The sequence below is a fragment of the Neolamprologus brichardi genome, chromosome 3 (genome assembly GCF_056152115.1).
Source record: "Neolamprologus brichardi isolate AB-2024 chromosome 3, ASM5615211v1, whole genome shotgun sequence".
Lineage (NCBI taxonomy): Eukaryota > Metazoa > Chordata > Actinopteri > Cichliformes > Cichlidae > Neolamprologus > Neolamprologus brichardi.
The window spans coordinates 54,588,317-54,601,007 of record NC_142106.1 but is presented as its reverse complement, the minus strand read 5'-3'; the positions used below and the strand labels follow the sequence as shown (position 1 = coordinate 54,601,007).

At 44.1% G+C, this 12,691-nt stretch overlaps 2 protein-coding genes across 2 annotated transcripts in view; both read left to right on the top strand.

Annotated features, from left to right (window-relative positions):
• Nucleotides 1-12,208, top strand: part of LOC148105867 (NACHT, LRR and PYD domains-containing protein 12-like) — a 79,740-nt gene extending 67,532 nt beyond the window's left edge. Inside the window, exons 9-12 of the mRNA XM_087830828.1 lie at nucleotides 3,636-3,809; nucleotides 5,869-6,063; nucleotides 8,217-8,393; nucleotides 12,022-12,208. Coding sequence (XP_087686954.1) covers nucleotides 3,636-3,809; nucleotides 5,869-6,063; nucleotides 8,217-8,393; nucleotides 12,022-12,208 — 733 coding nt within the window. The remainder of the gene's footprint in view (nucleotides 1-3,635; nucleotides 3,810-5,868; nucleotides 6,064-8,216; nucleotides 8,394-12,021) is intronic.
• LOC148105865 (protein NLRC3-like) overlaps nucleotides 1-12,691 on the top strand; it is a 232,103-nt gene that overhangs the window by 168,335 nt on the left and 51,077 nt on the right. The gene's annotated exons all lie outside the window — the stretch shown is intronic.

The window sequence follows — 12,691 nt, the reverse complement described above, 5'->3', positions numbered from 1 at the left end:
TTAAGCACCTGCCACTGCCAGACATAAAGGAAGTACAACCCCTTCTGCTTATTGGGTCGGATAATCCACATCTTCTCACTCCTGTGGAGTCAGTACGTCTAGGCCCTCCAGGTGGACCTGCAGCTGTGCACACCCGACTTGGATGGATTTTACAGGGTCCATTGAGATTACTACATCAGCGGCTAACCCCACAGCAGTGTCTCTTCACCTCTGGGGCCTCACCAGAAGCTGAGCTCTTCAGCCATGTTGAGAGACTCTGGAAAATGGATACCTTGCCATACTAGAGTGAGCGGCTCATTACCAGGTCCCGACAAGACGCCGAGGCCATTCAGAGACTCGAAGAAAGGACAATTCGTGTAACAATTGATGGAGTAAACCGCTACGCCACCCCACTACTGTGGAAGAAGAATATTCCCCCTCTTCGTGCTACACCAGAGGCAGTTTTGGCCCAGCTTCGTGGTACAGAGAAACGACTTGCCAGAGAACCACAGAAGGCAGCTGCCTACTCTCGGGAAATCCAAAAACTGCTGCAGGCTGGCTTCGTCACAGCTGTTGCACCGGAAGAGGCTGCAATGAGTAACTGTTCGTGGTTTATCCCCCATCGCATGGTGCACCACAACGGGAAGGACAGGATAATGCTCAACTGTTCCTTCACCTACAAGGGTCAGAGCCTGAACAACTGCCTTCTTCCAGGGCCTACACTCGGAGCTAGCCTGTTGGGATTCCTTCTCAGGTTCAGGGAACACCCAGTCGCCTTCAGCAGTGACATAAAGGGGATGTTCCATCAGGTCTGTCTGCTAGATGAGGTCAAACCCTTTCTCTGTTTCCTGTGGCGAGACATGAAGGTAGACGAAAAGCCCACCATCTACCAATGGCAGGTGCTTCCCTTTGGGACTACATGCAGTCCATGCTGCGCTACCTTTGCACTTCAAGACCATGTCCAGAAACACACTGAGCCAGGAGAGGATGCTTGTCTGTCCATAGAACGTAATTTCTATGTTGACAACTGTGCAGAGCCTCCCATCAGAAGGCCAAGCCAAGAAGTTGGTGGATCGCCTGCAGTCTCTCCTCTTGGAGGGTGGATTTGAACTACGACAATGGGCTAGCAATGTCCACACGGTCATCAACCACCTACCAGTTGAGTCCCAGTCAGAGGGTAGTGTTCTCTGGCTCTCCCAGGAGTCAGCCGATCCTCAAGAGTGAACTCTAGGACTCGTATGGCACTGTAAGACTAATGCACTCCGGTACAAGCATCAGCAGAGCGTCAGTTCAAGCCAACAATGCGCAACATTTATCGGCTGCTCGCCCAGCAGTATGATCCTCTCGGGTTTCTTATTCCATATACAACCAGGGCAAAGGTCATCGTGCAACAGCTCTGGGACAAGAAAAGAGGATGGGATGATCCTCACTTACCTGAGAATCTGCTCCATGCCTGGCGTTTGTGGGAAAGTGAACTCGGCCAGCTCTCACAGATAACGCTGCCGAGATGCTACACTGACTCACGCTCAGATTGTAGTAACAGCCATCGAATCCTTCATGTGTTCTGTGATGCCTCTGAGCATTCCTATGGGTCTGTGGCATATCTACGCACTGACCAAGGGGAAGGAAAGGTCCAGGTGGCTTTCTTGGCTGCGAGGTCGAGAGTTGCACCCAAGAAGCAACTCTCAATTCCAAGGCTAGAGTTGTGTGGAGCCCTTACAGGAGCACAGCTGGCTTCTGTTCTGAAGAAAGAACTGACCCTTGACATCCAAGATGTGGTGTTCTGGACAGACTCGACTACAGTGCTTAACTGGCTCCATTCAGATTCATGCAGATATAAAGTCTTTGTGGGAACCAGAGTTGCAGAGATACAAGAACTCTCTGCTGCAGCATCTTGGCGGTACATTGACTCAGGAACAAATCCAGCAGACAATATCACAAGAGGGAAAACTGTGGCTCAGCTTGCTGGTGAGAATCGCTGGAGCTGGGGGCCACCATTTCTTCAGCTGTCACCCAGCCTTTGGCCACAAGCACCGGCGGGAGAAGCTAAGGAGGAAGTGTAGGAGCTGAAGAAGCCAGTGTTCTTTGGTCTGCTTACTGGATCTGCTACTCCAGTGATACCTTACATTAAACAGTTCAGCACATATGAGGAACTCCTGAAAGCCACTGCTCGATTGATGCACGGGCGGCTAATGACACTACTACTCGAGCAGTTCACCTGGATCTGCTGGTAAACATGGATGTTGACTCCTTCTTGATGTCACTCAGACGGTTCATAGCACGTAGAGGGAAGCCGTTGGAATTCCTTTCAGACCAGGGTACCAACTTTCGAGGTGCATGTAAGGAACTACAAGAAGCATTCACCGCCCTAACGCCAGATCTTAGACAGCAACTGGTGGCAGAACAGATCCGATTCTGTTTCAATCCCCCTAGTGCTCCACACTTTGGAGAGTCTTGGGAGAGAGAGGTGCGATCTGTGAAAACCGCTCTGCGCACCACGTTGGGAGCGCAGATAGTGTCAGAGGAAGTGCTGAGGACTGTCCTGCTTGAGGTGGAGCGTATACTCAACTCCAGGCCTTTGGGTTATGTTTCTTCAGACATCGCAGAGCCAGATCCCATCACGCCCTACTCTTTGTTGATGGGGCAGCCAGATTGCTCTCTACCCCAAGTGTTCTATCCAAAATCCAAGCTGCTCAGTCGTAAGAGGTGGAGACACACTCAAGTCCTGGCTGACCAATTCTGGAAGCACTTCATACGGCATTTTATGCCCACCTTGCAACCACGGCAGAAATGGCACAAGGAAACAGACAACATTGCAGTTGGATCTGTGGTTCTCATTGTTGATCATCAAAACCCACGAGCGCTCTGGCAAGTAGGAACCGTGAAAACTATCTTACCGGGGGCCAATGATTGTGTCAGAGCTGCAGTCGTTCAAGTGAAGGGCCGAACCTACACTCGCCCGGTGGCGCGGATCATCAGGTTGCCTGTTCTACCCCAGGATTCTGCTTAGGTGCAGAGGACATTGCATCAAGGTCAAATTTGTACACCAAATTTGGGGGCGGTTGTACAAAACGGTTAGGTTTGTGTATGGGATTTCCTATGCCCCCTGAATGCACCATGGGTGTGCATGTCAGTAGCTTTAGTTCAGAGACAAACGGCAGCAGAACAACGGACAGTGTGTGAGTTCATAAGACCAAACCACACACACACACCCACACACAGTTTCTCGCCCAGCTGCGGGAAAATTCTCAATTGGAAATACAAAGAATGACAACTTTATTCCTGGAATCTGCCTGTTTGTTCCTCTCAAATCTGAACATTTGCAAGTGTTCTGACCCGACACTCTGAAGTGATTGCTGCCAGCTCAGATTTCTTTAACCATTATAAACACTTGTGGTTCCTGGAAGGAAAAACATGACTTTTTCAAGTCTGTTTCCTGTTTTTAAGATAAATGTACGACTTTAATGTGAAACATTCAGAGTTCTCTTGTTGTGTTTGTTTGAAGCTGCTCCCTGTTGGCTTCAGCTGTTTGGAGTATCCATTTTCTAAACATCTACATTCTGAACCTTCTTCAGCTCTGAACAGATGATGAAACACTGAATGATTTCAAGCTCACACTTTGTCTAATAAACTTACATCTTTCATTCTTTATACAGATTGAGGCTCTGTGGTTTGTCAGAGATCAGCTGTGATTATCTGGCAGCAGCGCTGAAGTCCAACCCCTCCCATCTTAGACTGCTCGAGCTGAGCAGAAACAACCTGCAGGATTCAGGAGTGAAGCATCTGTGTGGTTTCCTGGAGAGTCCAGGATGTGGACTTGAAACTCTGAGGTCAGTCAGCATGCTTTAGTTGTGCTGAGATGAATATGATGTGAAAGTTTTACTGACACTAAACTGCAGACATCAGGCTGATATTATACTGATCCACACTGAGGATCTTCATGGTAAAGTCTGTTTTCTTCTTCTCTGGTTTAGTCCATTGACTGCAGCAGAACAATGTTCACAACAGTCTCAAACAGTGAGACTCAACGTATGGCCCGCGGCCCACACGCGGCCACCTTTCCTGATTCAGAGAGAGGGGACCCTGATTAACTGTGTAATGTTCTTCCTCACAGTTCTAAGTATCAGACACAACAATGAATAATCCACAGCTGACTGTCTTTAGCAGGTCAAAGGTCACGCCACACAGCAGACAGTGGGAAATATTATAATTCGGATCATTTATCAGCACATATCCATATGTATAACAACAAAGCTGACACTGTGAGACTTGATCAGAGGTGTGATCATCACAGCAGAGGCCTTTGTGTCAAAGTCACTGAGGATCAAACAGAAACACATGAAGCAGATTTTCCTGTTCTGGCTTTTTATAGCAGATAAACTTCAAAATATTCTGCAGTCGATCAAAAACTGAAGCAAATGTCATCATTTTAAAAGGTTTAAATTTCTTCATTATTGAACAGCAGAAAAGAGGTTTTGTTTTCGGAGGCCGACAGCAGTGAACACAACAGCAGACTGGTGCGTAATAAGAAGTGAATAATGCAGAAAACAGATTTTTGAAGGTAAACTTTTCTTGAAGTACACTGAGAGAGAGCTGTGCAGGAAGTAAACGTCAAAGTCAGAGAGAATTCATGACGATGTTCGTCAAACGTAAAGCGTAGTTTGGATCTTCTTTTGCTGCTGGTTCAGTCAGTTTTGGTTGGAGACAGATGAAACCTGCAGCTTCAGGATCTGTGAGCTGTCCACTTTCAGCCCCGACGGCGTGTCCGTGTACGTGCCGTCGAGTGAACGATCCACGCTCTGTGTTTCCATCTTTGTGTGTTTAGCTGCTCTCATTTACTGTTTTATCTGTTTGGTTGTTGTTGAAATACTTTTGGGAGCTTTAACCTGAGATTCTGGCAAAATACATTTATATTAAAAAGCGATTTAGGATTGAATGAATCAACATCGCTTTATTCAAATTAAAACCATTTAAATAGGAAAATCCATTTTTTTACACCCGCCTCTAATGCTGGGTAATGTCAGCTGGTCCATGTGCAGCTAGCTGTGAGGCTCAGAGAGCTTCTACAAAGTGCAACACTGAAAGAACATCATCCATAAATATTGAGTAATAACTGGACTCTCATACAGCGAGACTCAAATGCCTTTAAACATCAGCTTATCCTGCTGATCCAAGTCCAACACTGAGTTTGTAAAAACATGTTTGTCAATCATTTTGTTTGGTTTCTGAGGAAAATGATTCAATAACTTGCTGCTAATACACAACATTTCATGATATTTCCTCATAACCCTCTTTTGTCTGACCATTTGATCCCATTTGAATTTGCAATAAAGGATCCACAGAGTTTGGTGACAATAATGACAGTAGATGTTTGTGTGACAGTGCTGGAAGCAAATTAGTGTGTGATGTTCTTTCAGTGTTGCACTTTGTAGACGGTCCCTGAGCACTGGTCTCACAGCCAGCTGCACATAGAGACCAGTGTTGTTAGTCCAGGTCAGAAGATGATATGATGGAATGAAAATGAGCTTGTAGTTTGTCTGCTTTAATAATGTGACTGGAAAAAGGTGTTGGACTTCAAATATGTCCATTTCTTTCACACTTCACCTTTAAAAGTGAAGCCTTGTGGTTCCTGTAAGGAAAAACACAACTTTTTCAAGTCTTTGTCCTGTTTTTATGATAAATGTACGACTTTATTGTGAAACATTCAGAGTTTTTTCTCTTGTTGTGTTTGTTTGAAGCTGCTTCCTGTTGGCTTCAGCTGTTTGGAGTTTCCATTTTCTAAACTTCTACATTCTGAACCTTCTTCAGCTCTGAACAGATGATGAAACACTGAATGATTTCAAGCTCACACTTTGTCTAATAAACTTACATCTTTCATTCTTTATACAGATTGTGGAACTGTGGTTTGTCAGAGATCAGCTGTAATTATCTGGCAGCAGCGCTGAAGTCCAACCCCTCCCATATGAGAGTGCTGGACCTGAGTACTGACTACTGGTCTTCGACCAAGAACAAGCTGCAGCATTCAGGAGTGAAGCATCTGTGTGGTTTTCTGGAGACTCCAGGATGTGGACTTGAAACTCTGAGGTCAGTCAGCATGCTATAGTTGTGCTGAGATGAATATGATGTGAAAGTTGTGCTGACACTAAACTGCAGACATCAGGCTGATATTATACTGATCCACACTGAGGATCTTCATGGTAAAGTCTGTTTTCTTCTTCTCTGGTTTAGTCCATTGACTGCAGCAGAACAATGTTCACATTTCAAACAGTGAGACTCAACGTATGGCCCGCGGCCCACACGCGGCCTGCCCACCTTTCCTGATTCAGAGAGAGGGGACCCTGATTAACTGTGTAGTGTTCTTCCTCACAGTTCTAAGTATCAGACACAACAATGAATAATCCACAGCTGACTGTCTTTAGCAGGTCAAAGGTCACGGCACACAGCAGACAGTGGGAAATATAATTCTGATCATTTATCAGCACATATCCACATGTATAAAAACAAAGCTGACACTGTGAGACTTGATTAGAGGTGTGATCATCACAGCAGAGGCCTTTGTGTCAAAGTCACTGAGGATCAAAGAGAAAAACATGAAGCAGATTTTTCTGTTCTGGCTTTTTATAGCAGATAACCTTCAAAATATTCTGCAGTCGATCAAAAACTGAAGCAAACCATGAATCAACATGTGAACATGACCTGATGCTGCTGAAGTGAAGCAAAGTTACAGAGGTTTGATTACAGACACAGCTGAGAGTTTGTAATCTGTCATCATTTTAAAAGGTTTAAATTTCTTCAGTATTGAACAGCAGAAATGAGGCTTTACTTTCGGAGGCCGACAGCAGTGAACACAACAGCAGATTTGTGCGTAATAAGCAGTGAATAATGCAGAAAACAGATTTTTGAAGGTAAACTTTTCTTGAAGTACACTGAGAGAGAGAGAGCTGTGCAGGAAGTAAACGTCAAAGTCAGAGAGAATTCATGACGCTGTTCATCAAACGTAAAGCGTAGTTTGGATCTTCTTTTGCTGCTGGTTCAGTCAGTTTTGGTTGGAGACATATGAAACCTGCAGCTTCAGGATCTGTGAGCTGTCCACTTTCAGCCCCGACGGCGTGTCCGTGTACGTGCCGTCGAGTGAATGATCCACGCTCTGTGTTTCCATCTTTGTGTGTTTAGCTGCTCTCATTTACTGTTATATCTGTTTGGTTGTTGTTGAAATACTTTTGGGAGCTTTAACCTGAGATTCTGGCAAAATACATTTATATTAAAAATCGATTCAGGATTGAATGAATCAACATCGCTTTATTCAAATTAAAACCATTTAAATAGAAAAATCCATTTTTTTACAGCTGCCTCTAATGCTGGGTAATGTCAGCTGGTCCATGTGCAGCTGGCTGTGAGGTTCAGGGAGCGTCTACAAAGTGCAACACTGAAAGAACATCATCCATAAATATTGAGTAATAACTGGACTCTCATACAGCGAGACTCAAATGCCTTTAAACATCAGCTTATCCTGCTGATCCAAGTCCAACACTGAGTTTGTAAAAACATGTTTGTCAATCATTTTGTTTGGTTTCTGAGGAAAATGATTCAATAATTTGCTGCTAATACACAACATTTCATCATATTTCCTCATAACCCTCTTTTGTCTGACCATTTGATCCCATTTGAATTTGCAATAAAGGATCCACAGACTTTGGTGACAATAATGACAGTAGATGTTTGTGTGAAAGTGCTTTAAGCAAATTAGTGTGTGATGTTCTTTCAGTGTTGTACTTTGTAGACGGTCCCTGAGCACTGGTCTCACAGCCAGCTGCACATAGAGACCAGTGTTGTTAGTCCAGGTCAGAAGATGACTTGTTGGAATGAAAATGAGCTTGTAGTTCGTCTGCTTTAATAATGTGACTGGAAAAAGGTGTTGGACTTCAAATATGTCCATTTCTTTCACACTTCAAATTTAAAAGTGAAGCCTTGTGGTTCCTGGAAGGAAAAACACGACTTTTTCAAGTCTTTGTCCTGTTTTTATGATAAATGTACAACTTTAATGTGAAACATTCAGAGTTTTTTCTCTTGTTGTGTTTGTTTGAAGCTGCTTCCTGTTGGCTTCAGCTGTTTGGAGTTTCCATTTTCTAAACTTCTACATTCTGAACCTTCTTCAGCTCTGAACAGATGATGAAACGCTGAAAGATTTCAAGCTCACACTTTGTCTAATAAACTTACATCGTTCATTCTTTATACAGATTGTGGGGCTGTGGTTTGTCAGAGATCAGCTGTGATTATCTGGCAGGAGCACTGAAGTCCAACCCCTCCCATCTGAGAGTGCTGGACCTGAGAGGAAACAACAAGCTGCAGGATCCAGGAGTGAAGCATCTGTGTGGTTTCCTGGAGAGTCCAGGATGTGGACTTGAAACTCTGAGGTCAGTCAGCATGTTTTAGTTGTGTTGAGATGAATATGATGTGAAAGTTGTGCTGACACTAAACTGCAGACATCAGGCTGATATTATACTGATCCACACTGAGGATCATCATGGTAAAGTCTGTTTTCTTCTTCTCTGGTTTAGTCAATTGACTGTAGCAGAACAATGGTCACATTTCAAACCTTCAAAGAAGAAGAAAAATCCTCCACTGGATAATTCACTGTAAAACTCTCAAACTCTTCATTCCACCTTAAAGTCTGTCTGACACTGATATCCAAAGTAAAATGTGCGTTTGCTTTACAGTCAGCAGTCCAACACAAACATACACACATCATCCAAAACACAGTCCAACATCCAAATCTCCTCCACTGCCAGCATGAATGATGGGAAAGAGAAGGGGGAACACTCTGACATTCAGGGTTAGAATGAGTTTCATAAAGCAGACTGTGAACATCAAAGCTGCATTAGAAAGCTTACATGAATGAATGAGTGGACAGAAGTGGACAGAGATCATCTGAAGCATTTCAAAGGCTTTAAGTCAGCACATTTCCCTTTATTCTTTATCAACTCTGTTAGTTTCTCTCAGTTTTCTGTGGAATGAAGCTAACAGCAGGCTAATAAGATGCTGACCAATAGGTTTCTATTAAAGGTTGTAATTTGTATATGAAAAAGTGCTTTGGCTCAGCAGGGATCAGCTTACAGGTAGAATACAGCTGCTGGATGGGATTAGCATGTCATAGCTATCTACCAAACTGCTAACTGGGGAATTTCAGGCCATCTATGAATCATTTTTGCTAACTGTTTATTCACCTTAGGCTCACAGGGCTGGAGCCTGTGCCCTAGCTGTCATAGGGCAAGAAGCGTGGTCCACCTGCACAGGTGAGCAGTCCATCACAGGGCCAACAGAGAGAGACAGAGAAGCAACCTCTCACATCCACACCTACAGCCAATTTAGAAGCACCAATGAACCTAAGCAGCATTTCACTGGACTGTGGGAGAACATCCAACCTCCACAGAAAGGCCAACAAGCTTCAAGCTAAAACCTTCTTGCTTAAAGGCACTAGTGCTAACCACTTTTCCCCATCTAAGCACAAATCCTGCATCTTCCTGTTTCTGACTCCAGGCCAGCTCCACTAACCCTTTCTCATCAGACACTGCCACCTAGTGGAGGAAGTCTTAGTTCCATTTGAAGCTTCAGATGACAGTTAGTTCCTTTACAAAGAGGTGGAGGTGGTGGGGCCACAGCACCATCATCACTGAGTGCTAGGGATGGGTATCGTTTAGGTTTTATCTGATAACTGCCAACCCCGTACTTTTGAAACAGTGCCGGTGCTTAAACGTGCTGAATGGACAAGAAACTTTGTCCAAAAACCTCTCACGTTTAGCTGTTTTCCACTTTTTCTTTTAGACTTTTTGGCCAGGGTGAAGGGAGTATCTGCCATCAAACAAGAAGAAAGCTGCATGTAACTACGACGGTGTTTGCTAGTTCACCTTACATGCATTAATGTAATAACGTGGTTAGCCTACTCAATGTAAATTACACACAAATAACATTAAGCTACTCACCCAGAGAAGAACGGCTGCTGCTGCCATCATCATCCGTCATCATTTCTGCTACACTGGCAGGGCTAGGGGCCAGGACTCTCCTCTTCAGGTTCTTGGGGGATGTTGCTAACTCCTGGTCCGATAACAGGCACCACACCCGCAGTAGATGTGCTCGGTCTTGCAGCAAGCTATCAAATACGGCACATTTCTCGGCTTTTAAAAAAACGCTATGCATCGCCAGGTGTTTCATCAGATTTGAGGTGTTACCTCCTTTGAACAGTATCACCTTAAAGCACTTGTTGCAGGCTTTTGAGTTTGCATCTTTTGCTGTTAAGTACAGCCAGACTTTGACCGCTTTGCCTTGGGCATTTTTAATCTGTAGCTCTGCTCCAACAGAATGTACGTACCTGGGCCTGCCTACTATCCTTGGAAAGGTAAAATGATTGGTTAGAATCTAAAGTGTATGACATCTTACGGAAAAAAAGCACCAAAATGTGCGCTGCTTTTCGGTCTGGTTACTATTAAACTTCGTTCTTTGAATTCTTTTGGCGGCAAAGAAAGACTGGACCCAGGGTGGTCAAAGCTTAAAAAATGATCTTTATTTTACATTATTTTACACGGGAACGGAGACCTGAACACACGAACACACACACTCAGGTCTGAAAGCAGCAGCAGCCAGCATCGTTATTTATATATTTCCGCAGCACGTCACACACTCTAAGTTTTGATCAAAACACTCTACTTAGTTTCACTTTCTGTCTGCACCTCCAGTGCTCTGCAAAAGCATGCAGTTTCCTGTCAGTACTTTTGGCTCAGACTCTACTCAGAGCTGGCCCTCTCTTATTAAAATACATAAAACAGTATAATCAGAAAATAAGCACTAAGAATATATATTTGAATCCCAACATCACTACCGTTTATGTCAGAACTGGTGCCATAATGGCATCGGATACCGGTACCCATACCTACTGAGTGCCATAGGAAACTTAACCTTTTTTTTCCATATGCTGGGAACTTTCTGTTGTTCCAAGGAGGACTGGAAAATGTGTGAAAATCTCCCAGTCAGTTCCTTACAGCACACTTCAATCATTTCCCTCCCACAGCATCAGGACCAGGGCTTTTTCTTTCTTTGATCCCACTAAGAGATTTCCACACAAACACCTCATCAGTGGGACTCTCTGAGCTACCAGCCCTTTGCTACAATCACAAAGCTCTTCATTGAAATCAATGATATCAAAGCTGGAATCAAATGAGTCCAAGCCTTCTGCTGATTCAGCATCACATTCATCTTTGCTCCTTGTTCTGCATCCCCACCATGGACTTCATTCCTTTCCAAGCCAGCCTTGAGTGTCCTTTATTCAGCTCATCCTCTGCTTTACTTTTACACCTGATTTTAGCTGCTTTATCTCTTTTTCAACAAGTTTCTGTGCCTCAATCGTTTTCTTCTCTCCCTCATAACAAGACAGCTTCTTCTGCCTGAGAACATGTTGGGGTGATTTACTAATCCAGGGCTGCTTATTGGGGAAAATACTCCCTGTTTTCAAAGTAATCCCCATTTTTCCCAGAAAGAAATGTAAGTAGAAATCGATGATCTAAGTGAGAACATGAGCCTTTAAAAAGTCCCAGTGGGTGCGGTCAAAGCAGTCCCTCAGTCCCAGTATAGAGTCTTTGATCAAGACTGGAACAACTGTGTGCCCAGTTTGAGCTCTCTTCAGTCCTGTGACCTGACAGACCCAGCGGGGCCATCACATCACATTTAGAAGCTCCCCTAATGGAGCCACAACACATGTCCAATACTTAGTCTGTCTTGTTGGACCAACTGGAAGAAATGATTCAAGGACTTAGTCACAGAACAGAGATTCAAATCTCCAAAATCCAACTGGCTGCATCAGGACATATAGTCTGAAACTCTGCACAGTTTCCTGTTTGAAGCTGCTTCCTGTTGGCTTCAGCTGTTTGGAGTTTCCATTTTCTAAACTTCTACATTCTGAACCTTCTTCAACTCTGAACAGATGATGAAACACTGAATGATTTCAAGCTCACACTTTGTCTAATAAACTTACGTCTTTCATTCTTTATACAGACTGAGGTACTGTGGTTTGTCAAAGATCAGCTGTGATTATCTGGCAGCAGCACTGAAGTCCAACCCCTCCCATCTGAGACAGCTGGAACTGAGAGGAAACAACCTGAAGGATCCAGATATGAAGCAGTTGTCTGATCTTCAGCAGAGTCCAGACTACAGACTGGAGACTCTGAGGTCAGTAGAGTGATGGAGTGAGTGGGTGGTGCTGTCAGCAGTATTGTACTAAACACAGTCAGTATGAAACAAAGATCCAGTGTTTCCTGTAAAGCTGCAGCTTCTCAGTGAAGCTGTGAGAGGAGAATGGTGACAGGCTTCAGGATTGGACACAAACACTTCCTGTTTCTGCATTTTTGTCACCTTTATGGTCACCATAGTAATGGCTGACACGCTCTGATCAAACACTGTCAACAACCAATCAGCTCTCTGAACAAAGCAGCACGCAGACCAATGACTGCATTCTTTTCCAAGTTTAAAGCAGTGAAGAACACAGTCTGTAGGTGAGGAAGAATTTAGTGAGAGCAGATGTTTGGATGGAATTCCTCCAGTTAACAGCTGGAACCGTCCATCTGGATTGTTGGGCTTGTTGTTGGGGTTCCCACAGAGCTCAGGGTGGACACACCAAGGTTCTTCTAATGAATGAAAGTCCAAACTCAAACTAGGAGGGAAAAAC